The 27,289-nt window shown below is 48.1% G+C and overlaps 1 protein-coding gene across 1 annotated transcript in view; it reads right to left on the bottom strand.

Moving 5' to 3' along the window:
• LOC144165686 (guanylate cyclase 32E-like) overlaps positions 1–27,289 on the bottom strand; it is a 53,109-nt gene that overhangs the window by 3,071 nt on the left and 22,749 nt on the right. Inside the window, exons 8-15 of the mRNA XM_077695494.1 lie at positions 22,746–22,922; positions 21,708–21,891; positions 20,693–20,842; positions 19,164–19,362; positions 16,896–17,036; positions 12,805–12,928; positions 4,083–4,326; positions 3,109–3,207 (exon numbers count right to left, since the gene is read on the bottom strand). Coding sequence (XP_077551620.1) covers positions 3,109–3,207; positions 4,083–4,326; positions 12,805–12,928; positions 16,896–17,036; positions 19,164–19,362; positions 20,693–20,842; positions 21,708–21,891; positions 22,746–22,922 — 1,318 coding nt within the window. The remainder of the gene's footprint in view (positions 1–3,108; positions 3,208–4,082; positions 4,327–12,804; positions 12,929–16,895; positions 17,037–19,163; positions 19,363–20,692; positions 20,843–21,707; positions 21,892–22,745; positions 22,923–27,289) is intronic.

A 27,289-nucleotide genomic window follows, 5' to 3' on the forward strand; every position in this document is an offset into this window, starting at 1 on the left:
AGGTTTATGTGAAATATATTTTTTTTTTCACCGAGGTGACCGCTATACTAGGAGAATCACGCGGCATATTTATTCTTGCCACTCTTTTTTTTTTGTTGTTGTTGTTGCTGGTGGTGGTGAGCGTAGTTATACGTACGAAAGGAGTTAACTGAATTCGTTTACACCTGCCAAATCAACATAAAATTATGACATACTTTGTAATGCAACGTCCTGGGGTGACTTCATTCTCAATGTAGTTCCAAAACCAAACAAACAGCTGCAACATGTTCCTGGGGGAGTAAACGTTATTGCGTGAAGCAGAATGCAGTTCAGTTCTGCTGCTTCCTTCATGTTACGCAAGCCTGTTTTTTTGCCTTTGATCTCGTTCGTTCATAATCAAAATGCAAATAAAAGTGATAGGTTTGTAGCACGCAATAAGCGATGCTATATATACTACAAAACTCGATCTAACAACTAATTCTGATTCCCCCGCAGGTGCTTATACGGCTCAATTCTTTTATGAACTCGAACTAACGAAATAGATTCCCCGCCAATCCCGATTTCCCAAAGTATTTGGAGCTACAGACAGATCTAATAATGAGAAATTTCGAATGTGTTTCGACAGAACGCCACGAATATTATAGCTTCACGCCAGAAAAAAAAAACGAGGCATATAGTTTTGTTTTCACGTAACTTTAGGTGATAAATTACTCAACAATCCCGTAGTGCAAGGCGTCCTGGCCAGCACCCTTTCCACAATTTTTTTAGGGAAATGATGCCATCATCCATGCCACTTCTTCTGTAATTGCTTCGAAGAAAAATAACCTCCAGGAGGTGTAGATCCTGCACCAGAAGCTGGAGGAAGCCCTGTATACGTGGTTCAAGGATATGAGAGCCAAGAACGTTTCGCTCAGCCAGGAGGTGTCACAACAGAAAGCGCTGTGTTTCGCGTCCCCATTATAAATGAAAAGAGCGTTTCTAGCAAGAAATCATAATTTTCGGCTTCATTTCTGACTAGATTATTAGATTCTAGCTGGAATCGACAGCTTCTGACTAGAAAAATTCTTAGTCTAGTTAGAGACGATTATTTACAGCTTGCGGGGTTTTTTTTTCTTCTAGCTGGACTGACAAATGCTAGCTGGAAGTAAATGTCAATCCAGCTATAAATGAACTAGCTAGAATATTTCTAGCGAGAAAAATTTCTGGTTCAATATTCCAGCTAGAAAAAAACATTTTGCATGTGGTGCGATGACTTCAAGGCAAGCCTTAGCTAGCTGGCTCATTATTTTCACTGCGTACTTTTAGTGTATCGCCTAATTATCGTCAGGCGAGCGCCGTGGCCGCCACAGTTACGATGTCATGGTAGCTGCTGGGATGCGACTGCCTAGACATGGAATTAATGGCATCAACTGCTTGTAAAATGACAGTCCCACTCCTCATTTTACGAAGTTTTCGATTTAACGTGATAATTCGCGGCTTTCGGTGACTGCGTTAGATAGGGTTTTAACTGTATGACGTGCTAGAACTACTCATATCGCGTTAAAGCGCTTTGCGCAAACCCAATTGTCCTGAAGCATCTTGTCAGCCCTTGGAATAGCACGTTACCACCTCAAAAAGAGGTCTTGACGACCGGCGCACGGAAGAGAGACCCTTTTTCGGAATAAGATCGCACCCTGGCACGCAACACCATCTCCGAGATTTTTTTTATTTGAAGTAGATGGCATCTTCGCCACCGCACAGCAGTGCAGTCACACACGCAACATGAAATAATCTGCAGCAAAACACACCGCGAGTAGCCGCGCCCAGGCGCTGACAGAGAGGCTGGCCGCTGGACTGGCTTTCCCCCGCGGAAACGCTGACGGCGTCCCTGACGACAGCGCCACGTTTTGCCCTAGCGGCAGGCACGCGCCGGGGGAACACCCGCTCCGCGGGAAAGGCGCCGCGGTCATCACACCTTCCCATTCTAGCCACCCTAGCGCTGCTATCACGCACCTGTTACGGCGAGACCGCGACGGAGGGAACGGGCTGACTACGACGCATGCGCGCGCCAGCTGCTGTTGAGAGAGAGGAGGGAAGGAGGAGAGGCGCACCTGCTGCGGACGCGGAGCTGTGGACGCCATCCGACGCAGGAAGAGGCGAGGCTAAGAAATGCTCTGCATTTAAAAATAATACAGCTTGCACTAGTGGTACAAGGATGGAGAAACAGCTAGCAGAACTGGCGGCCCCTCTCCCCTCAAAGTTCTCCGCAACTGGCAAGCCCGGACTGCTTTACCCGCAGCCTTTTACATCTCCCATAGTGAACCGCGTTAGCACGTGCTAGAACCAGCGGCGACCGGCTGCGCGAACTCGGCGTCTGTGCTCCCCACTTCAGGCGCGAACGCACGTGGACTGGTGATGAGAACAGCACGCGACAGATCACGCCACGAACGCTGAACAGTGTTCTCGAAGGTCGAGCCATGGCCGACGCCGGGCACATCCTCACGAGCACACGCACGCTCACGTGCGCTCCGTTTTTTTTTTTTGTATTTCTTGCAAGCTCCTCACGCCGCGCAAGCCGACGCGCAAGCCTGGCCGACGCCGGGCGCTCCTCACAAGGGGAACGCTCACGTGCGCTTGGTAGTTTTTCTTTGTATTTTTTCTGGTAACGCTCGAAGGCGGAGCTGAAAGCTTAAACAGCACAAGTGTTCGCAGTTATGAAAAAAAAAAAAAAACGTTGACAAATGTGCAAGAACAAATTGATGGTGTGTACACCACTGAGAAACTGCATTACCGTGCTGCCCCGGCCAGCGGCGCGTGAAGTTTTGCTGTGCTCACGTGCAAACCAGTGGTGGCGCACGGGTACGCAATTCAATGTCAGATGTAAAATACATAGCAAGGCCGCGAAGCCGCAGCTTACTGTCGGTTCCAAAATCGCAGTTATATGTCAGTTGTAACATATCACGTCCAGCGTAGCTGCGCTGCCATTTCCGCGCCGTGGTATCGAAACTTCATTTTATCTAGAATATGCTTTTTGCATACCGTCTTTTTACTTGCTAAATAGCTACAGCTCACACCATTCTCTGTGTTCTTACTCCAGTGAGCATGTCAGTGATTACATCCCTTTTCTCGTGCGATTCTGCTGCTTCTTACGTGTTCCTGTTGACTCCATCCGAGATGCCGTGTTGACGGTGTCACCAAACAGGCAGTAGCGAGGCATCTTGCTTCCGACGACACCGGCGCAGACAGGACCTGCGTGGAGACAGTATACGTGTCCCCGTACACTGGTGTCGAATGTTATAGTACTTCAGCACTGTTCTATTCTTACCCTCACCGCACGCAGTTGTAAGTTATGGCTAACTGTGCCTTGCCTGCCAATAATTTTCTCAAGCCTGCCAATAATCTTCTAACCTGCACGCAAGCATGGAAATTGAATTTAATATTCGACAGCGCATAAATCCCATACCTTCTTTCCCTAAGAGTGCGTGGAGGCTTTCTCGATGTTGGCAGTAGGGATGGAGGCAGAAAATGTGCTCCACGGCAAGTGTGCATTTGAATTTCGCACCTAATCATATCAAGAACAGACACGTGCCCACATGGAGTCATCAGCCAACCGACTTCAGTTAATTGACGAGCTCAGAAATTCACGAACTTCTCAAGAATTCACGCAATTAAAGTAATTCAATGGTGACTGGTTCTGTCATATGACCATTTTCAATAACGCCAAATTTTGGGTAAGTTACTGCCAGGTTGCCCTAGCGAAAATTCCAACAGAAATTTGTATTGGTCTAATAGAAATAATGTATTGGTTCTATAGGTCAGGCTATCGGTTCTATTTGAGTATCTATAGGAACAATACAAAATCTATTGGTCTGATAGAGGCACATGTATTGGTCCAATAGATCAATTGGTATTAGTGTAATAGACCAACAGCTATTGTTTGTATCAGCCTAATAGACCAATACGGATGTTTATTGGTCAAATACATTTTCTGCTGCTACTGGTTTACAGGCACTGACAAAAAATTGAGTCAGCTTTTTGAGGGCACCCGAGGATGGCCTCCGTGCATTTTAATTATGTCGCTGTCAAACAGGAAGGGAATTAATGCCGTCAAAGAATAGCCCTACCCGAGTGCAGGCCCACGCGGAGCATGAGCCTCTCCTGCGGCCTGTGCCGGATCCGGAAGTGACGCACGCGGCGCAGCAGGTGCAGCGCCATGGACGCCACCTGGGAGGCGTGCACCACTCGCGGGTGCCGCGCCAGGCCCCCGACCACCATGTAGGCGTCCCCGATGGTCTCCACCTTGTACACGGCGTAGTGGTCGATCACCGCGTCGAAGCACGTGTACAGCTCGTTCAGAAGCTCCACCACCTGCAGGGGGCGCATACAGTGATGACGTCACAACCATTAGCGGTAACTGGGCACGTGGTAATCAACAGCGCGACTAAATGAGGGACGAGGGCAAGCGTGCGGCAAGACAGGGGGGTGGGGGACAGGTGGCCAATCAACTGCACTGGGAATGGGGAAACATGCGCCACAGTGCAAGAAACAATACAAGTTTGGTTTATTAAAAAAAACTATTTTGTCCCGATAACAGTTCTACCAATTTTATCCCAAACTTTAAACTAATAATTGGGATATGAATGTAAAACGCACCAAGCAGTGGAAACTCCACAGCCACTTTCGGCGATTTCTCTGACGTCACAGAATCTTGATTGTGCGATTGGTGGCCGCTGGCCTAAGACACCACCAAAACACGACTGGGAAATTGCCGCGAGGCCCGTAGTTCCATTTTACCATATCACTTGAAGGGTGGCATACTGTTAATTACACACTGATGAGCATAACAGGTCACCCATAACAGGGTCACTCCTGCCCGTGTACCACGTCACGATGCCTCGAAATTTGAAAGTTGTTCACTATTCTCTGCATTTCTTTTCGGTTAAAATAACACCTTTCACGGCTTGAATGGAGCTGAATGAGCTACCAGAGTGTAGTTCTTTCAAATTGAACAAAGTTGTATTTTGTTTTACGGCCCTTTTAAAGAACGACGTTCACACATGAAGGGAGTTGCAACACTAGCTGCTACCACTTGCCACTCGTATGAAAAACTTGCGGTGCGAGCGCTTGTACTGCCTGCTAAGTCGCGCCGTCAGTCATTTAGGGAAGAAAGCCACCGCCCGTGGAGTGCATCACAAAACGTTGCGATTGGCTACCAGGAATCGAAAGAGGACAGGCTCTTTAGCAACCTTAGCTCAAGAATTTTTAAAAACCATTGACCTAATGATACGCCAACTATCTCGATGTGGTTTGCTGCACATTTTTGCCCCTTCAGGCCGAAAGTGCATTTGGAAATCAAGCGCAGCAGAAAACGTCTCTTAGAATGACGACAAAATCAGCAAGTTGGTATCGGTTCGCGGCGAAAAACGGCGCGAAAGCGCACGCACTTCACAAAAAGGAAACGGCCAACACGGGCACAGGTTTAAACTACTTTTTAATGAAATGAACAAGATATTGAGAGAGTCGGAGACTCGCGAAGGAGAGAGAGAGAGAGAGAGAGAGAGAGAGAGAGAGAGAGAGAGAGAGAGAACAACTTTATTTAGCCACACAAAATTGCGGCGACTACGTGCCGGATGGGGTGGTTCCCTCTTCACGGGACCCATATGCTTCTTCGGCTGGCTGGCCCCTGGAGATCAGGACGAGCTGGTCTTCCAAGGCGGGGCTGGTTAGCAAGGTCTCCCATCGCTCGTTAAGGGGTGTGGGAAGGGTGGTGGAGGGTTGGGTAAGGGGTGGGGGGGGGGATGGTCCGGGGCTGGTTAGCAAGGTCTCCCATCGCTCGTTAAGGGGTGTGGGAAGGGTGGTGGAGGGTTGGGTAAGGGGTGGGGGGGGGGATGGTCCGGGGCTGGTTAGCAAGGTCTCCCATCGCTCGTTAAGGGGTGTGAGAAGGGTGATGGAGGGTTGGGTAAGGGGTGGGGGGGTGGTCCGGGGCTGGTTAGCAAGGTCTCCCATCGCATCGCTTGTTAAGAGGTGTGGGAAGGGTGGTGGAGGGTTGGGTAAGGGGTGGGCGGATGGTCTCGGTGAAATCGAACTCTCCAATGACGTGCCGGAGCGTGCCCAATTGCCCACAGAAGCAACACTCTTTCTCGTTGTGATCTAGTGCCAGTGGACGAGGAAGAAGAGGAGACCGAGCGCGCAGCTGCAACGAGTGCGCGCAAAAAAATCGAACCAGGCCGGTGATCAGGGGACGCCTGTGACGCGCTGGGCTTGAGAGCGCGGCCCTGTGATCGTTTCGGGGAAGACCCGGAGCGCAACCGCTGCTGTTCCCGAGAGACGTCCGCCGCTGATCCCGACAACCCGTGGGCTGGCCGTTCCTGGAGCTGGCGATGCGCTGGGCGAGAGAGCGCGGGTCCGGATTCACATGGAGGTGGAACCCTCCGCTCACACCTGCTGCTACGCCCTCAAGCCGTGACTCATCGGAAAGGTCGACGATGCCTGCCCGACGTCCCGCGCCTGGTTACGACGGGGCCTAGAACCGGTCATCGAGCCAGCCTTGCCGTGACGTCCTCGTCGACTCCGCACGCATCGGGACTTCAACACCTCGAGGGGCTGCGACAAAACCCCGTAGGACGTTTGCTTTCTTTATTGCGGACATTTCCGTTAGCCTCGTGCCTTTTTTTAACGCTGATATCTTTCGTCTCGCGTACTTGCTTTTGTGCCCCAACTTCTGCTTCTTTCGTGTCATGCATAAAGCAACGTTTACTCGCGCACGCACTGGCCACTGACTCGTGACTTTCACGCCAATCCTTGGCACATTCATTACACTCGTACCTCTCGGGGTACATTCTGCTTTGGAGATAGGGAACGGTTTACACCGAGAGCCGAGGACCCAGGAAGAACTCATCAGTAAGCGGTGATGATGATTCGGGAAGCCGAGAAGATGAAGATGAGGTGACGACGATAGCCCGTCCTACAGAGCATGGCAATGGTCTTCAGGACTGGTAGGTTATTCTGGCGCTCACATCATAGGTAGCGTGGTAAAAAAACACATAAACCAGTAAACCAAAAGCGAAAAGCAAGCGTGAACATTCCTCACTCTCTCTCCCGATCATCGTTGTGACATGCCCAACCATGAAGCAGCAAAATATCGCTTTTCACTCTCTGTGGGAGCCACTGAAGGCTGTCTCATGCAGCAAGAAAACATGTTTTGTCGGTAATTACAGATTTCCGGTCATTTTGAAATTATTTGCACTGGTGACGCAACACCTCACTTTGTGCCGGCTGGGAGCAGCAAGCGATGCTACACTCGGTTACAACTCAAGAACGGCACCACGACCACCTCATGTAGTGTATCACTCCGCCAAAGGGCCGGACCCGTGACGTCAGTGCGCGCGCGTTTAGAAAAGGGGTTTGCTATGAATGCGCGATATCGTCTGCCGTATCTCACGCAGTTTGTCGTCACTGGAGTCGTTTATAAGCATTTTAAGTTCAAAAAATCACGGGAACGGCTCACGCCATGTTCAAAATATTCCCAATAACGCCCTACTTGCACCGCACGGAGAAACATCCGGCTACGGTGATAAGGCACAGCGGCAACTTCCGGTGCCGTTCTTAAGTTGTCACCGAGTATAGAAGTGTTACGCCGGTTTATGACGTGAACTGCGCACTTTGGCGCACCGAAATTGCACTTGTGGAAGCCACAAGTGCTATTTCTGGCTTAAAGGGGTCCTGAAATACCTTCTGCCGATGCATGGATGTACATGTAACCAAATAAAACAATGTATTAGCAATCTCCTCCCGCAAGAATTTTGTTAAAGCGATGAGTATTAGCTGAGAAATCGTAAATCAAAAAACCGCGCATTATCGTCGCGCCGCGTTTCCTCCTCTTTTCAACTGTTGACGGCGCGCGAGCACTCCCTCCCATGATGCTGCGCTAGTCAGCGGTGACGTACTTCCGCATTACGCTCCTCCGACTGCCGTCTGCTACGGGCAAGTTTTGTTGACACCATGAATTCCGCACTCCGCTCAAGGATGGATAAGCGAACGAAAAATCTGGCCGCATGTGTGCGGTGGCCTGGCCTTGCCCTTTCGCGGTGTGCGTTGCTGCAGTGCAGCACGTGACTTTTAATCGGCGGCGAACTCGCAGCCGCTGGGGAGGATCTTGCGCTCGGTCCCTTTCATGCACCGCGCACTGTTTATCCAAAAAGCGCCGTATCAGATGTGGCCCCGCTGGTGCCGGGTCTTATTTTGCGGTGGTGGTAATTCCTGCCGGCGCCATGTGAAAAGGACATTTTAAACCTATACAGAACCCGTGCACAAAACGCTTCAATCATGTGACCAGTTCAGCTTGGGGCGACGCGTGGTGGAGAGCGGCAACGTTGGCAAAACATGCTCCGGCGCGGCTCTGCGCTTCTAGCGCTGGAGCGAGCGCCTTTCTTTGACGATCTCAAACATCGGTTGCCTTGGCAACAAGGCACAAACCGCCCCAGAAGTCAGTTACGGTTGCGTGATCCCGGTTCAGCTCGGGGCCCCACCTCGCGACATGTGGGCACTGCAGGCGTACCACTCACTCTCATTAGGAAGTGTGAGATGCGTTTGGCATTACAGGAGGCGATGGTGTGTGTGTTGTGGACGCCTTTGTTTCGCGATGAAATGCGACGTCGCGCTTCTGCGGGTGGATAGTGCTTCCCATGGTCTGGATTATCTTTCTCGAGCGACGTACGACTCAACCTCGAATGGGGTATGTGCAGTGTGCGTGGCTAAAAGCCATCTCGGCTTGCGCGCCAGAGTTGAGTGACTTGCTGTTCGTCCAGGCAAACCGCGCGCGAGGTGAGTGCCGAATTTACGACGGGCAGGAGGAGGCAACCCATCGTCTGTCAATCGCGGTTCAGACTTGCAACGCATGTTGTGACATTGTGTTCGTTCGAAACGCATCTCTGGATTGTTTTGAAGTGGAAAAAAATGTATCCGTCAAACCCGGGCATTCGGCTCAGGGCGTTCTCTGCGATTGCACGAAAGAAGTGCCACGGGGCTTCAACGCTTTCTTTGTGGAACGTACTCCGGTAAGAGAATATCCATGTCGTGTTATGGCCGTGTTGCATTCAATACGAACGGTTAAGCGTTTGTTTACACTTGTTTCGTTTGTCGTAAAATGTCCAAGCACTCCGACACTCCCCTGGCAGATCAGCCGGCGAGTCGGCGCTGAGCAGACGACTCATCTCTTTGCCGGAAGTGCGTGAAAAAGCCGCCCAATAGCAGGATGTCTAGCTCATGACGAACATCTGGGAATCGATGATGTAGACATGTGAAGATGGCGGCGTCCAAAAACACGAAGGAAAGGGTGAGAAAAAAGCGACAAACTTTGCAACAAAAGTGTGAGCTTTCCGCTGCGCGTAAAAGAGTAATACTTGGCCCAGATGACCTTGACGACCCAATCTAACGATTGCGCTACTTCATTTAGTGTGATCAAAATGCCTTTCAGGGCCCCTTTAAGGAGGCGGTGTGGGCAGACGTTTCTGAATCATCTGCATCTGAGGACATTGCTGCAGCTTTGTCTTAAAGTTGGCTTTGTCGCAAAGCATTTTTACACGGAACGACACGCCCAAGCACATTGATTTACCGAGTTAGAGTTCTGCCATAGCGCACGCGCTATATGCGGCAAAATGCAGAAGTGGGTGCGAAACATTTTGTATGGAGAGGCCATGAAGACAAAATGTAAGCTCAGTCCATCAAGACATGGCTCTTAATTAGAACAATTTCTTTTAATTTTCACGTAAAATCTGTAGAAATTGCCAGTCTTGGTGTTTTTTTCCCGTTGATTACAAATATTCCATTATTTTTTGAGTCAGTCAATTAGTTGCCAAGATAACAAGACATAATTAGTCATTTTTGGAGGAGCAATAGATGAAACAGTGTTGGTAATAAAACTGTAATCTTATATTTTCCAGTACTATGAACCCTGGTGAATGCAATAAGAGAATCGCATGTTTGATGCACCGCTTGTACCTAAATTTACAACTCATTAAATTTTGGCGTTTGAAATGGGCTATCAAAATTGTTCCTTGCCATTGGTGCCACCGAAGCTTAATGAGCTGTAAAATTAGGTCCAAGCGGTGCATCAAACAACCGATTCTCTTATTGCACTAACGAGGGTTCACAGTATTAGAAAATATAAAGATTACAATTTTATTACCAACACTGTTTTGTCTAGTGTTCCTCCAAAAAAGGCTAATTATCTGTTGTCTCGGGAACTAATCGACTGATTCAAAAAATAATGCCACAGATGATAATCAGGGGGAAAAATCACCAAAACTGGCAAGTTTCAAAGAGTTTACTTAACAACTGAAAGGAACTGTTTTAAGAGCAATGTCCTCTCTTAAAATGTCTGTTTTGTCCCTGCAATACTAATTTTTTTCGCGAACTTCGAAGAAATAATCGAAATAGTAGAGAAAAGACATCAAGCAGTAACGACTTCCCACCCACTTTCCGCCTGTTCCTCTGTGACGTCACAGAACCTTGTTTGTTCTGACCTAAACCTAAACCTGACACCGACCTAAACCACCGCCAAGAAACAGGACTGGGCGAGTGTAGCGGGGCCTCTAATTTCGTCTGATCGAATCACCTGAATGCTGACGTGCAGTTACTGATAAAGAATTTTAGTGCCGGCCCATAACACGTCACTCCCGCTCACATTACGTCACTATGGCGCGAAATTTGTAAGTTTTTAAACACTACTTGCGTTTTTTTTCGGTTAAAAAATGTCTTTTGTGGCTGTAATAAAGTTGAAGCTGCGAAAGTGCAGTTCTTTCAAATTGAACAACGCTGTATTTTGTCTTCGTGGTCCCTTTAAAAGCCTTCTGGTGTCATTCGGCACCAACGCGGAAAGTTATCAGGGGAAGACTGGTGTCCAGAAAATTGTGGCCGGTTAGCTTGCGCTGTGCCTGCAAATCTTTTCCCCGGGGGTCATTCGGACACATCAAAATCGTTGATCCCGTTTCCTAGGCTTCCCATAGAGATGCCGAAGCACGACGTGCAGTCGCAAACCACAACTGTAAAGTTAATAAGCGTTTCCGCGTGGGCTCAACGAGGAAATACGTCTGTCTGTCTGTAACGATTTGTGTGTCACACTCTCGCCGCTTAAGAAAGTGCTATCAATATAACCACATTTGGATTTTATGCTTAGATATCGGACTGTTTATATTGCTCTAAAAGACGTCTTTCCAGTGATGCCTGTGCGTAGAGCAGTGAAAACGACTATAAAGGAGATCGATGTACAGCGCTTTGTAAGAAACCTGGGGTCTTATAAAAGTACTTCTTAAACACCCTAGGACCGTTATACTCTCGTGTAGGAGTTCTCGTACCCACCATAAGGATGACCTGCCAGCAATGCACTGGAGTGTATCAGTAAAGACGACTTTGAAGGCGCTCGGTGTATACAGCAGAGCTGCATGCTTACACATTCATCTGACAATTGCCTCACGGACGTTTCTGAAATATATTCCCGCGGGCCTCCTCAATCAAATCTGTCAGCGTTAAAACGTGACTATACTCGGGAACAAGTTATGAACGGCAATAGCACTAGTACGGTATCACTCCGCCTAAGCGACGGACCCGGATGTCAACGGGCGCGCGCGTTTTGAAAGGGCACTGCTATGAATGCGTGATATCGTCTGCCTTTTCTCACGTATACATGTTTGTCGTTGCTGCAGTAGTTTGTAAGCGTATTAAGTCCAGAAAATCACGGAAACGGCTCGTGCCATGTTCAAAATACTCCCAATAACGCACTACTTGCGCTGCACGGAGTAACATCCGGCTGCGCTGATGAGGCACAGCGGAAACTTCCGTTGCCGTTTTGAATAGGGTTGCCACCTTCCCCAGAAAAAAAAAACCGGCCCTTCGGGGGGAGGGGGGGGGGGGCGTGGTACAAAAAATGTTAATTTGTGTTGAAAAAACGACTCCATGTTTTTGACATGCAGTAACATATTTATTGTAGCGCTTTCCTAGAGAGGAATGAACATAACCTTTCTACTGAAATTGATTGAGAGCTTGGCTGTCGCACTGTATGTGCTTTACTGAAAAGTAACCGCGGCGGCAGCATTTCGTTGTTTTGTTCCTCCCTTACGTCCCCCTCCATCTCAGGCAGCGTGCTCGCCCGCGTATTTTCTCTGCTCGCGTGTCTTCGCGTAGCTTGTCGACACATATTTATCCTCTTAGTTGTTGAATTGACGCTTATAGAACGCCAAAATGGACATAATCACGGCACGAGGGCCAAAAAACCGGCCAATGACGGCCGGTTTTTAGTACGGACCGGCAACCGGCCCGCTGTTTAAAAAAATTTCCCCGCATTTCCCCGAGGGGAAGAATGTGAAAGTGCGAATGCACGAGTTGAATTTGCGCGGTTCGGTAATGTTCGCGAAAGAGAGATCACACACACACACACACACACACAACTACAAAGAAAGAAAGATGCATTTATTCACAGACTCCTATTTGTGTTGTCGTTGTACTTGATTGCTAGAGCGGATCTCAGCTTTGAGATTTCGTGTCAGTACTCCTTTAAGCGGGTGCATTAGCCCTTCTCACGCCCGATTCCTGGCCAATCCCCCACGTGGGTATGTGCCATGTCAGCGGCCAGGCAGCGCGCGCCCATCTCCCCCCGTTGCCAAGGGAGACGAGGAGCGCGCGCACCCGCAGCTGTTGCTATGTGGACGGACGGCGGTAAACGGAATTCAGGGTCGCTTATAAAGTGCATTCGCACTTAAAAACCGGGCGGGCCGGTCCAAAACCGGGCAGGTGGCAACTCTAGTTTTGAAGCTGTACCCTCGTATAGCACTGACTACGCCAACCACTAACCTCCATGGCAGTGCTCTGAGCCGACAGGCGGGTGAAGCCCACGATGTCGCTGAAGTAGATGGTGACGGAGTCGAAGCTCTCCGCCTCCACCCTCCTGCCACGCTTCAGCTGGTCCGCCACGGTCCTGCCATGGCGTCCGATCAGTCAAGCAGAAAAAAAATCAAAGCCCCTTTCTCAGGAGAAACATGATTAAAACGCGAAACTTCCTCCCACGCAACCAGAGTCAAAGTCCAAAATCCACCTTCCCAAAGCCGAAAATCCACAATCCAAATCCAAAATCCAAAAAGCCAACGTCAAACCCTACACCACCGAAGTCCAAAACCAAAGTCCAACCATGTTTAGAGAATGAATTGCATCATCGTCATCACTTTCCTGTAGTGTGGTTAAAGATAGCTTTCCTGCAGTGTGTTCCATCGCCATCATCGCTTTCTTGCAGCGCGCTTAAAGGAGCCATGAAGACAAAATACAAGTTGGGTTTATTAAAAAGACGGCTTAGTCCCGATAACAATGATACCAATATCATCGCAATCTTCGAACAAATAACGGAGATATTGAAGAAAACGTGTGAAGCAGTCGCGACGCCCTAGCCAATTTCCCGCAACTTTCTATGACGTCACGGAACCTTGTTTGTGCAATTGGCGGCCGCCTAACTGACCTGTCGCGACGACACATGACTGGATGTCTCTAATGGGGCCTCTAGTTCCATTTGACCGCATCACTTGAATGCTAACGTGCAGTTAACGCACTGAAAATTACGTTTTATTGTTTGCCCGTGTGACGTCATTCTTGCTCATAACACGTCACTGTGGCGCGAAATTTGAAAGTTTTTAAATACTTCTTGCTTTTTTTTCGTTAAAAAAACATCTTTTGTGGCTGTAATGGAGCTGAGTGAGATACTGAATCCTAGTTCTTTCAAATTAAACGAAGTTGTATTTTCTCTTCATGGCTCCTTTAAAGGTGGCTTTCCTGCAGTGTATATTGTGATCATAACCGCTTTCCTGCAGTGCGTTTAAAGTTGGCTTTACTGTATTGCCTTCTACTCGGACGAACGACGCTATCAGTGGCGCATAGAAAGTTTCGCTTTAAAAATTGAAAGTTGTATCGTTGTTTGAGAGTCATCACGTCGACATATATCGAGGCACATTTTTAACCTCGGAAACCATGTTTCAAACCAAGAATTCGTTCTTTTCGTTCGGAAATTTTGTTAACGAAACGAGAGCATTGGCAGTCCAAGTGCACTTAGGGCACTTTTAAAGCGAAGCTCCCTACGCCTCAATGATGGCGATGTAGTTGCGTCAGAACGCACTGCAGAAAAGCCAACTTTACAGAGTACGTTTCCACGAAGGGCACATGACGATGATTATGATGATTGAAACGCGAAGCTTTCTCCGGTACAAACGCAAAGTCTACAATCTAATCAGCCAAAGTCCAGATCAACGGCAACGCTAGCGTAACCGAATAAGCACGCTCAGAAGACCCAGCCACGAACTGATAGATACAAAATCGAAACATCACATACGGTTAGCTAAGCGTTGTCGTAGATTTGGACCTTGGATGATTGGATTGTGGACTTTTCGTTTGCACCGGAGAAAGCTTCGCGTTTAAAACAATCTTCAAGAAAGGGGCGTTAGACTTTTTTTTTTCACCGACTATGCAGCTTCTGCAAGTTCGTTTCTCTTTACATTACTCCTCGCCCGTCCTTACGCACCCCTTTCCGCATTCGATCTTAATTACTATTCTTAGCTTTGTTTTATTAGTAACTATTATTATTAATATTATTACTGTTATTTTATCTCACCCTTTTATCTACCGTAGAAGTCGTTTCTTTCTTCCTGATTTGTGACGCGCGTGCTTTCGCAGCCATTCAGAATATAGGCAGCGTTTTGTTGGTGCAGACGACGGCTACGCCGGCTTTTTGACTGAATTGCCATATAATGATTCCGCATTAGCGAAAACGTAAAGACAAAGTTAAGTTTTCTTCCGAAAGTGAACTCTAGAACAGCTTCACAACGGCTCACATAGGCGACTTCGTGGATGTATACAATGCAAGAAGATAACGTACTTGAATTCTTGCCGAGTATAACGGCAAGACATAACACACAACAGAGGCGAGGCTGCTTAAAACATGTAACAGATGCTTCGTATAACGTATAACAGAAGCTGCACAGGAAAAAGAGAAGGCTGCTATGATTTGTGTCTCCATTTTATTTGCTACATTTATTTCCTCCGGCGGGTGTATGGCAACAAACGGAGGTGGTTGAGCAGCTGCTCCTTTCCAAACAGCCTGTCTCTGTCAGCTAACTCAGTTTGCCGTTAATGCTGTTATACCAGCGTATGTCACCGTTAACTTGCGGTTATAAAGTCGTAGTCCGCCACTGTAACCTCGTTAAGGCTGTGTAAAGCCGAGAGGGAAGCAGAAACCCGTAAATCCTACAAGAAAAGAAAAAAAAAAGGAATGTAGGAAGCTCACACTAACTCGAAATTTTAAGGTCACGAAGCTGTACGCAACCTTCCCGGGCTTCACAACGGTCAAAGTCCACGACTGCAGCCGATTTGTTTCTTCTGCGCTGCCGCAATGACATTTACTCCACTATTGTTGCTATAAGAGTGAGCTTCCTTCATTTTTTTGGAAGTGATATTCATTGGACATCACCCTGGAGGGGCGTACGTACTCTATGACGTGCACGAGTCTTTCTCGTTCCGAGCAAAAGTTCCCCCGGTTACGGCGAGCGCTGCAGTCTTTCTTGTTCCGAGCGAGTGTTCCCATGATTACGGCGAGCGGTGGAGTTTTTTTCTGGCCAATCTTGTCCAGTCTCCCTAAGTGGGTATGCTTGGCTTGACAAACGTGTGCGCCGGGGACGCTTGGCGGCCGCCGCGAGGCACGCACACGTGAGCGGTAGACTTTTCTTGGTTGTGTTAACTGCCGAGCTGTCGCCGCGCGGCCCGTGCTCACGTGCGCGCTCTTGGCAATTTCTTGGTACTTTTAACTGCGGACACGAAAAATTACAATTTGCTAAACAGCGTCGCTGTTAAAAAACGCGGGCTTTTAGAATTTATGCAGATGCTTTGGTGAATCATAGCTACGATGTTTCCGCCTTTCTTTTGTGTCGTGTTCGAGCAATTTTTGCGGTGCCCCGATCCTCGTGAGTCACTGTCAACGTTCGGCTTCTTCGAGCACATGCATGCCATGCAGTGAAGCGTGATGTGCAGCCGTGCACAATTAGATTCGCTTTATTTGAAGCGAGGGCAATGCGCACGTTCATTATACCTCCGGAAATTCGCCCCTGTCCCTAACGCTTCGACAACTACCGCTGAAGAAACCACCATTGCGATCGCCGTCACCACAACCGCAGGCATTACGGTTGTAACATCGTAACCATCGAGCTGAGGTTGCATGTCTTCCCCAGCCATAAAAAATTCAAACCCTGCATTATATTTAATCCAGAGCCACTGAATAAGCTACGCTTTACGTAAGCTAGCTTTGAATAAGTTAGCGTTTACTTAGTGACACTAATCTAAATCGTAGGGACTCCGGTGCACGCCTCCCTCCCAGGGAATCAGGTGCCTCACGCCGCTGCCCTTGACACTGCCATCGAGGGTAAACTAGTCCGGGCACTGCCGGCGAGGGTGGATTATTCGGCCTGAGATACGTTATAAAACTTAGCGTTTTTAACAGGGCGAAGAATAGGAGAGAAAACACGGTACGCTGCGCACGCAACGTACGCAGCACTATTGCCTATACTCGGTGACAACTTAAGAACGGCACCGGTAGCTGCCGCTGTGCCTTATCACCGTAGCCGGATGTTTCTCCGCGCGGCACAAGTAGGGCGTTACTGGGAGTATTTTGAACATGTCGTGAGCCGTTCCCGTGATTTGTTGGACTTAACATGCTTATAAACGACTACAGTGACGACAAACAAACTGCGTGAGACAAGGCAGACGCTATCACGCATTCATAGCAAACCCCTTCCAAAACGCGCGCTCACTGACGTCACGGGTCCAGCGCTTTGGCGGAGTGATACACTACATGAGGTGGTGCCGTTATTGAGTTGTAACCGAGTATAGTGGCCTTTCTTTCACCCTCGTTTTACCTGGGCAGCATCTCGTAGAGCAGGGCGTCGGCTCGGCGCTTCTCCTGAGCCAGTTGGTCGGTGCGCTGGTCGACCAGCGCCTCCAGGTTGGTGGCGTACGTCTCCATCATGGCCAGCATGTTGTCCACGATGCTCGGCTTGCTGCGTCCACCATAGAGAGAAGAGGTGGCTTCCAAAGTGCGTGCGCGATAACAGCAACTCCGTAAGCTTGAAAACTGCTATACGTTGTTACGTCATTTTTACGGCGCAAATGCTTTTGGCGTAAGATACATTCCAATTTTCGTACTGTGTGCTCTTTCCTTCGCGATATACCTAATTGAGGAGGGCGTGACAGGGGATGGGGAGGTACTGATGAGGAATTTCTTTGGCCATGTCGCTCATTGTTACAGACGGTTATCACTTTAAAATCTCCTTGTTTGCGGGACTGAAATTTACAGCAAGCAGTTTGAATTTTCCGGGGCGTTCAGGGGTGCTTACGACAACCACATCATTCTCTTTATCTGCAAACAAAAATTTGTTTAGCTACGAGTGTGGCATTTTACACGCGTCACCTTCAGGCACGGTCCCGTTGGGGAAAAATGGCCGGTGACGAAGCAAAGAAAACTGCACGGAGTGAAGGGTGATGGTACAGTTTATTAAACAATGATAAAGTGATAGTTTACACCGATGTGATATGATTAGTGCGCGAAGTTTGAGGGCCGTGACGGTGGCCGGTATGGCGTGAATAATCCGAAAAGATGAAACGAACAGAAAGATTTCGAATGTGTTCAATTTGGTCAACTAGATGGGAATGGTCATTCCAAAATAGACCTCGTCAACTGTATATTCGCATTCACTGATAACAAATTGAGATGTGCTATAGTCTAGAGCACTCTAACCCGGTGTACGGTTTGAAAAAAAAATAAATGTCTCGCTTCTCTTAATCCGTATTTTGAGCGCAGCAGCTCCGATAATTTCATTTTGGTATACAATGTTGTAAATAATTTATAAAAGACATACGTATGTACGCAACCATCGGCGGCGCGCACCACTGGGCCCTGGCTTCGGCTAACCTCAGCCTCAGCGCGTTTAGTAGCAGCGGCGGACGAGACACCCGTTCTGGCTGCATCACTATAAAGAATTGCGCAGGGTAAGAGGTTTATGTAATGTTTATATATAAGGCTTACATAAGGTTTACATCTCAGTTTTCTCTTCTGATAGAGAGACTTCTCTATGACTGCAACGCAACAAGGAGATCTCAGGACACAGCAGTTCGCGCCGCCGCCGCCGCTAAGCCTCGTCTAGGGCGGCGCGCTTCACAGCAGCCGCCACGGACAGTGCCACGCCCGCCGCTCTCCTGCTCACTTTCCCGCCATTTTTAAAGACGATAGTCTTTCTTGGGCTACTTAAACCCACAAATTTTGGTCTGTCTGTATGTCTGTCTGTCTGTAACTCGATTCAGCCACCCGGCCAAAGTAAAATTGGTATTGCGCAATAGTATTATATGCTCACAGCCAAATGTAAGCGTCTAAGCCCGGTTTATATGTTCATACTTGTCAACTTTGTTGAACAAGAACAAGACATTACGCAAATATGAAACAGGAAATTAGTACACCAGGGATATTTACAGTGTTTCTTTATTAAAAAAAATTCATGGATGCTTGGTTTTTCGATAGCAAATGATATTTTATATCTACTGCAGAAAACCGCCGCCTCATGGCGGCATATAAAAAATCACGCAGCAACAGCAACGAAGTTCCACTAGCTAGGTTCCACGTTCTGCTTGCAACGCACGTGGAGCACAGCCACGCGGTTCTATAAACCTTCAAGTCGGCCGCCTCCATTCACGCGCGTCTCCGCCGTACTGCAGCGCTGGCATCGAGGAACCCGGCCTGTAGCAGTGGAACGCGGTAAATTCAAATCGCCTTGCGCAAAACCTTTAGTGTGTTTACCTTGGGATGAGCACGACGGTACAGGAACAGCATGAGAGGTGAGCGGGAAAGCAGAAGGGGGCATTTCCTCGGCAAATGTCTACAAAGACTATCGTCTTTTGACGACATTTGCACATTTGCAACGAAAAGAGCAAATACGCGGCCAATTTTTTTCCTCCCCTTTTCTCCTCATGCCACAACTCTTTCCTTGGCTTTCCTCGTCGAAACATCTCCGCTATGACCATTCTGTCTCCCCATCCGCTCCGGGCTCATCGTTCGCTCGTCCTATAGTGTCAAGGTTAGGCACTGCATCGCGTAATCTAAGGGTTGCGCGAAAAAACGAGCTTCGCAAGCTTACAGGCCCCGACGCATGGGTCTGAGCCGTGCGCGAACGGCCTTGAAGTCGGGCCGCTGTTCGGGCGCCTCGGCCCAGCAGTCGCTGAGCAGCGCTCGCACGTAGTCTGCGTCCCACGGTTCGGGAAGCTGGGACAGCGGGGGCCGGAACGGACACTTGCGGCTCTCTACCGGCGGTGGATGGCGCACACGTTCCAGAATCTCTGCAAGAACCATCTCTGCGTGAATCAGCCTGCAAGAATCGGTCCGTTCCACAAACTCGGCAAGAATTAGTCTGAATCAGCATGCTGGTATTTTGGATGTAAACATAGTGCATTATGAGATATCCTTTGGCCTCCCACGTAATCGTTCAGCCCATGTTATCAAAGGTTGGTCGTATACTCGGCAACTTCGAAGTGGTTCAGTGGATGCAATAACAATAGAGAGTTTTAGCTAACCGTTTTCGACGGTCCGCTCCGGTATCGGCGGCCCGCTTAGCGCAACCGGAGCCAATGCCGTTCGCGGCTTTGCGCGCCACGCATGCGCAATGGCGCTCCCGCTTGCTATCGGCGCGGAGGGGAGCGTGAAAAACGGTCAGCTAAAACTCCCTAATTAAGGAACAAGGACTACATGAGCATAGCTCGTCCTCAACTTCGCCACACTCCCTCCCGCTTCCTTATTTTTACAGCGAAGCTGTTTAGCAAATCGTAATTTTTCGTGTCCGCAGTTAAAACTGCCAACAAATTGCCGATCGCGCGCACGTGAGCACGTGTACGTGAACGCGGGCCTCGCAGCGTCCGCCCGAAAGTTAACAAAACCAGGGAAATGCCCACCGCTCGTGCGTGCGTGCCTCGCGACGACTGCCCAGCGTCCCCTGCGCACGTTCGTCAAGCCAGGCATACCCACTTATGTAGATTGGCCAAGATTGCGGCGACCGCCAGGCAGTTAAAAAAGACCAAGAAAATTGCAATCGCTCGTATGTGCGTGCGTGGCGGCAACCGCCCAGCGTCCCCCACGCACGTTTGTCAAGCCAAGCATAGCCACTTAGGAGATTGGCCAAGACTAGCCCCCCCCCCCCCCCCCGAAACAAAAACTACAGCGTTTGCCGTAATCGCCGCAACACTTGCTCGGAATGAGAACGACTCCAGCGTTTGTCGTAATCGTGGCGAGACTTGCTTGGAACGAGAAAGACACTTCATAGCGTACGCCCTTCCAACGTTTTGCCCAATGATTATCACTTCCCCCCCGAAAAATGAAAGAAGATCAGTCTTTTAGCAACAATGATGGAGTGAAGGTCGTTGCGGCAGCGAAGAAGCAAATCGGCTGCAATCGCGGACTCAAACCTTCTTGACGGTCGTGAAGGTTGCACACAGCTTCGCTATCTCCGAGTCTTGCGCGTTAGTGTGAGCTTCCTTAATTTTTTTTGGTACAAAGCGGCACCAAGGGAGCAGGACTGGGCTAGCGCATGCTGTTTCAGCTGTCAGACTTCGCCTGGAACTGGAACTTGGCACTTGTTCAAAGATGTCATCCGAGTCAGCAGGAAATACATATTACCGGTTGGGTTGAGATTGGTCTTTCCGAAGGGTCCCGCCCTGGCCAGAGTCTCGAAGAGCACTATTGCGAAGGAGTAGACGTCGCCACAGGGCGTGCCTTCCGGCGGGCCGTCCGGATCCCGGAGGAGCTCAGGAGCGCGCCACAAGAGTCCTGCGCGTGGACGTTTTGGAACGACCAGCTTGTTCCAAAGCCTGTTTTCTTATCGCTCTCTTCTGCAAAAAACGGACCCACACGGAAAGTGTTCCGTTCTTCCTAAAACCGGCTATGCGGAAAAGAGAGACCAGTCGGACCATGTCGGGCTCAGTCGGACTAAGAAGAAACCACCCTTTAAGGACGCGTTTTGCAGAGAGGGACAACGCGGATATGGGAAGAAAGGAGGCCTTACACAGATGAACCCTTTCCTGCTTCTATTGTTTACTTGAAATGAATTCATGCTTTTTATACTGTATAGTCCCTTATATTTTTTAAAGAGCTTGCTGTACTGTTATTTATTGCTGCCTAAGTTTTAGGGCCGAAGCCCCTTAGGTGCTGGGGCTGTTGGCGTCGCCTGTCGTCGCCGTAGTCTAATGTAGTCACGGTGCTCAAACACCGGGGCACTCGTTAACGCCTCGCGCTAAAGAGCGTCGTGCTTCAAATACAAGAGACTTTTGTTGCAAAGCTGTAGACCTCTACCTCCCAACGGTTTCATCTCCGTTGGCAAAAATGCCAAGGCGCCAAGAATACACTGATACACTGCATTCGCCCCTCCCAGGGTTTCACGTTAGCGGAGATGGCCCGGGATTTTTTGCAGTTATTACCACTGTTGTTAACTTACCGAGGGTCCCGGTACAGTCATCGACTTTGAGACCCTTGCCTATTATTGTTTCTACTTTTGTGTTATTTGTATAATGCACTTCAGTTAACTTCTTTGACTCTTTGAACGCATTTGCTTTTTTTTTTTGCGCCAAGAGGTGCAGCCCTAAAGAATCCATTCGCGTTTCAACGCGCCCTATTTGAACCCGAAAAGACACTCAGCTGTGGTCCCTGCAGGGTTTCGGGCGGTCTCCCTGCCGGTGCAGAGTTTCGTCGTTCGCGTTGTGCTTCAGCTGCGCCAGTCCGAAGTCGGCCACCTTGAGGACCCAGCGGCTGTCGACGAGGCAGTTGGCCGACCGCAGGTCGCCGTGGGAGCGAAGGGGGCTCTCGTGCAAGTACACCATACCCTGAGGCGTGCCGAGGAAAACCGTTGCTTGTGTTGCACGAGAGCTTAAAATCGGAAGTGCGTATGAAGTATATTTATTCATGGACCCTAAAAAACCTTAACATGCCTGAAGAAAAGAAACTCTCTCCTTTTCGATATGTGCGGTGCCAAACAGACGTTCTTTCGAGGGTTCAACATACCGTGTCCGAGGTCGTTGCTGAAGCCCCCGGAACCGTAAAGTTCATCAACTCACCCACATGAGAAAATACGGTGCCCCACTAAATGCCCTCCTGGCAGTGAATACGCTTGCCTGGAACACGCAGTGGCACGCTTGCCTGGCATCACCGCGTTGAAAAAACTGGTTCTGACGGAACGGGTTCCGTAAAAGGTCGCCCCTGGAGCGAATTTGGCAGGAACCGGTTTTTGGGAGGACGGAGCCCCAGTCGCTGCTGGAGCGAGTTCGAGGGAAACCGGTTAAACCCAATGGTTCCGTTTTACCAAAAACCGGCTCCCTCCGTATTCATCCTAAGGAGCGGATTTCTTACGGAACCCCTTCCGTTAGAGTCCGTTTTCGCAGCACGGAGAGACAAAAAGCTGGTTTACGACAAACACACGGATCCGGTCGGGAGGGGTGGGCGAAACTACGACGAGACGTCGCCCACATGAAATGAAAATGCACACGTAACGCGTTGGCGCTGGAGAAAGTCGTATTAGGTGCCGAAACTTCAAGTTATAATTTTTGTAGTGTCCGGCACACACGTTGTTTCGATTGTTATAACGCTCCCGCGACATCACATCCCATCCCGAGTATACGCGCACCTCGCTTCGCTGACTCGGTGTACGATTTAAACAACGACGTTACGTCCTCCTGCTCACCCGCACGAGGTCGGCGACCAGCGAGGCGACGAACATGGCGTCCAGCTTGATGTGCTCGTTCTCGAGCAGGTCGCGCAGGCTGCCTCGGCTGCAGTACTCGCTGACCACGCACACATTGGGCGGCTCCACGCACACGCCCACGAAAGAGCACAGGTTGTCGTGCCGCAGTTCCCGGAGCTGCTGGAGGAACCGAGAGCACCGAGTGGGGTAAAGTTGTACTAAGAGGCGATGCTAGGCAAGCTTCCTCGACGGAATGTAAGCGAGCAATGATTGAAACCAACCGACAATGCTATAGGCGATACTAAACAAATTGTATAACCCCAAGTAATACTACGTGTCAGTGCGGTTGGGATGTTCGACGATCCGGTTTTTGCTGTTGTAGCGTATTGTGTTATCGAGATCGTAACGACTTCCTTACACGCGTCCCTACATTAATGACGAAATGAAACGATGTCTGCTCAACAGGTTCGGTGTTCACCGAGTTACGTTCATTGGTAAATTGCACGACTAAGCGGTTTCACGTATTATTAAGTTAATAGTGGAACGTATGCCCCAATTAGCGAACGATCACGAATACAACGCCCAGTGACCCAATATCTGAGCTACACGCAAAAGAGGTTAATCCTCACCGAGCAGACAGCGAGCACCGCATATTGGTTATTTTAAGAGACATTGGCTGGTCAATCATTACATGGACCAACTGATCAGATGGAGCGATTGATTGACTCAACATGCCAACGGGTCTTGATCTACAGTCATGCCGATGAAGAGAAAAGAAGCCCGGAGATTCTTTCAACGGAGTCATTCACTTGCCACAGAATTTACCCCTACACTCTAAACTTTTTTTCCACCCATATACTCCCTAGAGGTTCTTTTTCGCCTGTCCTCTAGTGATCCTCCTTGTAGGAGTTTTTTTTAGTACATGGAACAGGGAGGTTTTGTTTACCTCCTCAAAACAGGGTGTTTTTAGGTGATAGAAAGGAGGTAGTTAGGGAGTGTTAAGAAATGTTAGGGAGAATTTAAGGAGATCAAAATGGAGTATTCTTTACTTCCTCAAGGCGTTTTTAAGTGATGTTTATGGACTTTTTAGGCGGTTCAATAGGAGCCTATTATGGCTCCCTTGGGAAGTAATTATGTTATTTTAGGGGCGTTTTGAGGAGGTTCAAGGGAAGCATTTACTTCTTTTGCATGGAGTTTTACGTTTTGTAGGCCTCGCGAGGGGAGTTTTTAGGACGTTCAAGGGAAGCATATATTTCTTTTGAATGGAGTTTTGCAAAGTTGGGGCGGTTTTGTAGGCCTTCCGAAAGGAGTTTTTTCAAGGCCACAAGGGAGAGTTTCTAGTTCCCTGCGGGAGTACTGATTTCACACGGTTTTTCTCGGTTTCAGGTTTATTTCAAACGAGCTTTCGCAAACATGTTTACATGGTACATGGTGTACACAAGGAGGCTCCGAAATAAAAACTTTGGGCGACCTCCTATAAGAAAGCAAAAATGGTAAATTGCTAAAAACACGCCAGTTAGGAATGGAAGACAGCAATAGAATGCTAGTTGAACAAACCGTACAATTAATATTACTACAAGAACTGGAAATACGCGACAAACAAAGATAGGCGCAAACACAACCACATGGTAAGTGAAATCATTATATAATATTAGCGGGTCGGGAACGCGTCAGTACTTATCAGAACTTATCAGAACGCATCAGCACTCAGTACAGAAAGTGAAAAAAATGGTTGCAGTGGTTTACAACAACAAAAAAATTTCAGTTCGTGGTGAAATGAGCGATCTGTGTGCTAGTTGAACAAACTGTAAAAACAATATTACTACAAGAACTGGAAATACGCGAAAAACATATAGGCACAAACACAACGGCATGGTAAGTGACATCATTATGTAATACTAGAGGATTGAGAACGCGTGAGTACTTATCAGTACGCATCAGTACTCAGTACACAAAGTGAAAAAAATGGTTGCAGTGGTTTACAACAACAAAAAATTTTTTCAATTGGTGGTGAAATGAGCGGGAGCTGTGTAACGATTTGATATTGAAAGGTAACGAGCATTTTGTAGATGGTAAAGGCACAAGAGATAAATGATGTAGGAGACAGACAGCAATGAGATGGCTATGGATAAATGAGTAATATAAAGAACGAGAAATATGCTGCGGAATATACCAGTGCGTTTTGATAAAGACACAAATGCGCCAAGAAAAGTGACCCAGTCTGAGGGGTTAATTGCAAGGATATAGAACAGAATGCGTGGTTTTGCGACAGCTTCTTCAGAGTGAGAAGAAAAAGCCATGTAATTCGTGTTTTTCCGATAATTTTAAGTTGATTCATTTGGCACCAGTTGCCAACATTATTTAGATAATTGTTTCAAGCTATATTAGTTGGTTAATATTATTGCTTCACTAAAAGATAGCTGTATTATCAGCATACTGAAGGGCCCATCAAATATCCCCTGTTCAGTAAAAAAAAAAAGAAAACGTCAGAAACATAATACGAAATTCTTTAAACTACTATCCAATGATTACAGGATTGAAAACAAATAAAATATTGGTGAGGGATATTGATGCGATAAAAGTTAATTAGTTCTAAATCCTTCACACGTGGTTTGGTGCTGGCAAGGTCCAAAAAGGCATGTTCCACAAACGTTAGAGCTCTGTGTGCCTTCTTCGGATATTGAATGTTGAAAACCCAGAACGATGCAAACAGACTACACAGTCCTCCCAGTAAAGGTGATGCAGTCAAGACACTCTGGCCATCGATGCGGAGGCTAATTTCCCCGTTCGCGGAATGCAGGCAGGGAGTCAAAGGAACATCTACCTGAAAAAGCAAAAAAGAAAAAAAAATGACCCACATGTAAAATTCAAAACAGACACTATGGTTAAATGAACTTAATAATTCGGTACAGTAATAAAATTGTTATGCCAGGTTCCCTGCGAAGATTCAGTACTTAAATTAGGAATGCAAAGGCTTCATAAAACCAAGTGCCAGTACATTAACCATCGTGGCTTTTGCAGCAATAAAAAAGATATTACTTCCGCACAATATACTCGAGCACAACTTTAAATGACAGTGACGTTAAAATGCAAGTCTCTCTAGGTTGATAGATTAGCTCACGGAGAACACTATTATACCCCTCTTACACCTGGCATTTTTTTTAAAATAAGATTGAAACTAGCAAAAACACGTTTTCACCGGAAGGGCTTAAGTGGCCTGACGCGCACAACTTCTTTCTTGGCTGCCGCTGGATGGTGCTACTCGTCCATACTTGGGGTGGCAGTACCGCTTTCCAAGGGAGCATGCGAGCTACGCATGAGAAAATCGTTCGACGCCAAAACTTGCGGGGCCTCAAAAGGCCAATGTTTTTCTTCAGTGAAGCGTAAATACTGATCACAGGTCCAATGGAGAAACATTTTGCTTAGTGGTCTCGAACGACAAACGACAGGGGAGTTTGGGGAAGCATGAGCGATTTGACCGGAACTGACCAAACTGCTTGGTACGTGGTAATGTTGTATTCAGTTGCTTGTATACTGCTATTAATCACCGCTGCTTCACTTGCTTCCGGTTTATCCTGATACAAACAGCGACTGCAGTCGTGTTTGCGTCACGTTTGATGAGCAGTTGAACAGCGATTTCTCAGCACTTAAGGCATCTTGGCACTAAATCAATGCTGAAATGGCTATGCGGAGGTCCGACTTCCGTTTGAAATCAACTTGCTGGTTGTCTTCAATGACCCTTTAACAACAAGTTACCCTTATGCCTCATCACTGCAACCGATTGTTCCTCCGTGTGGTGCAAAGTGTGTTACTGTGAGTATTTTCAACGTGAAACGAACCGTTTCTGTGATTTGTAGGACTGATTCTGCTATTAATTACTGCAGTGGCAACAAGCTATGAAAGAAAATCCCGCCATCTCCATGAAGTGAATGATGATGAGAGGGGCGAATCTAAAATGCTTATCAGCAGACAATGTGACGCATTAAGTGCAAGCTGCTTTCATAGTGTGTGCATTGACATTAGGATATGGCCCCCTGGCAGAATGATGCGCTGCGCGAGATTTTGCCGTACCTAAAAGGACAGGCAACTCATTTTTACGGAGTATAGGATCTGTAAAAGGGTTGCGAGTTGGGCGAGTTGGTAATTATGCATTGCGAAAAATAAACTGCGCGCAAATTAACGAGGACAAGAACACATGAAGACGGCACAAGCGCACACTCGCAACTAGTTTATTATTGCACAATTCAAAGCTTTATATGCCCAAGCGCCCAACTGCCGCGCCCCCAATGCGTCACAGTTCTCAGCGCACTCAGCCGAAAATACTAAAAAACCGTAACAACAAAACCACAAAACGAACTTTGAGGCGCAGGAAAGGCGAAAAATCTGCAAAGATAACCGCATCATACATGGATTAAGACCCCCCTCCCACCCCCAACACGCATTCCCAGAAGAAGCACCGAAATAGCGCTCAATGTGCGTCTAAATATGCGACTTCTCGATTAAGCAGGGCGATAGAAGGATGACTGACACATTCGGAACCAGCT

This window comes from Haemaphysalis longicornis, unplaced genomic scaffold (assembly GCF_048455015.1).
Source record: "Haemaphysalis longicornis isolate Haplotype H1 unplaced genomic scaffold, Haemaphysalis longicornis Haplotype H1 scaffold_147, whole genome shotgun sequence".
Lineage (NCBI taxonomy): Eukaryota > Metazoa > Arthropoda > Arachnida > Ixodida > Ixodidae > Haemaphysalis > Haemaphysalis longicornis.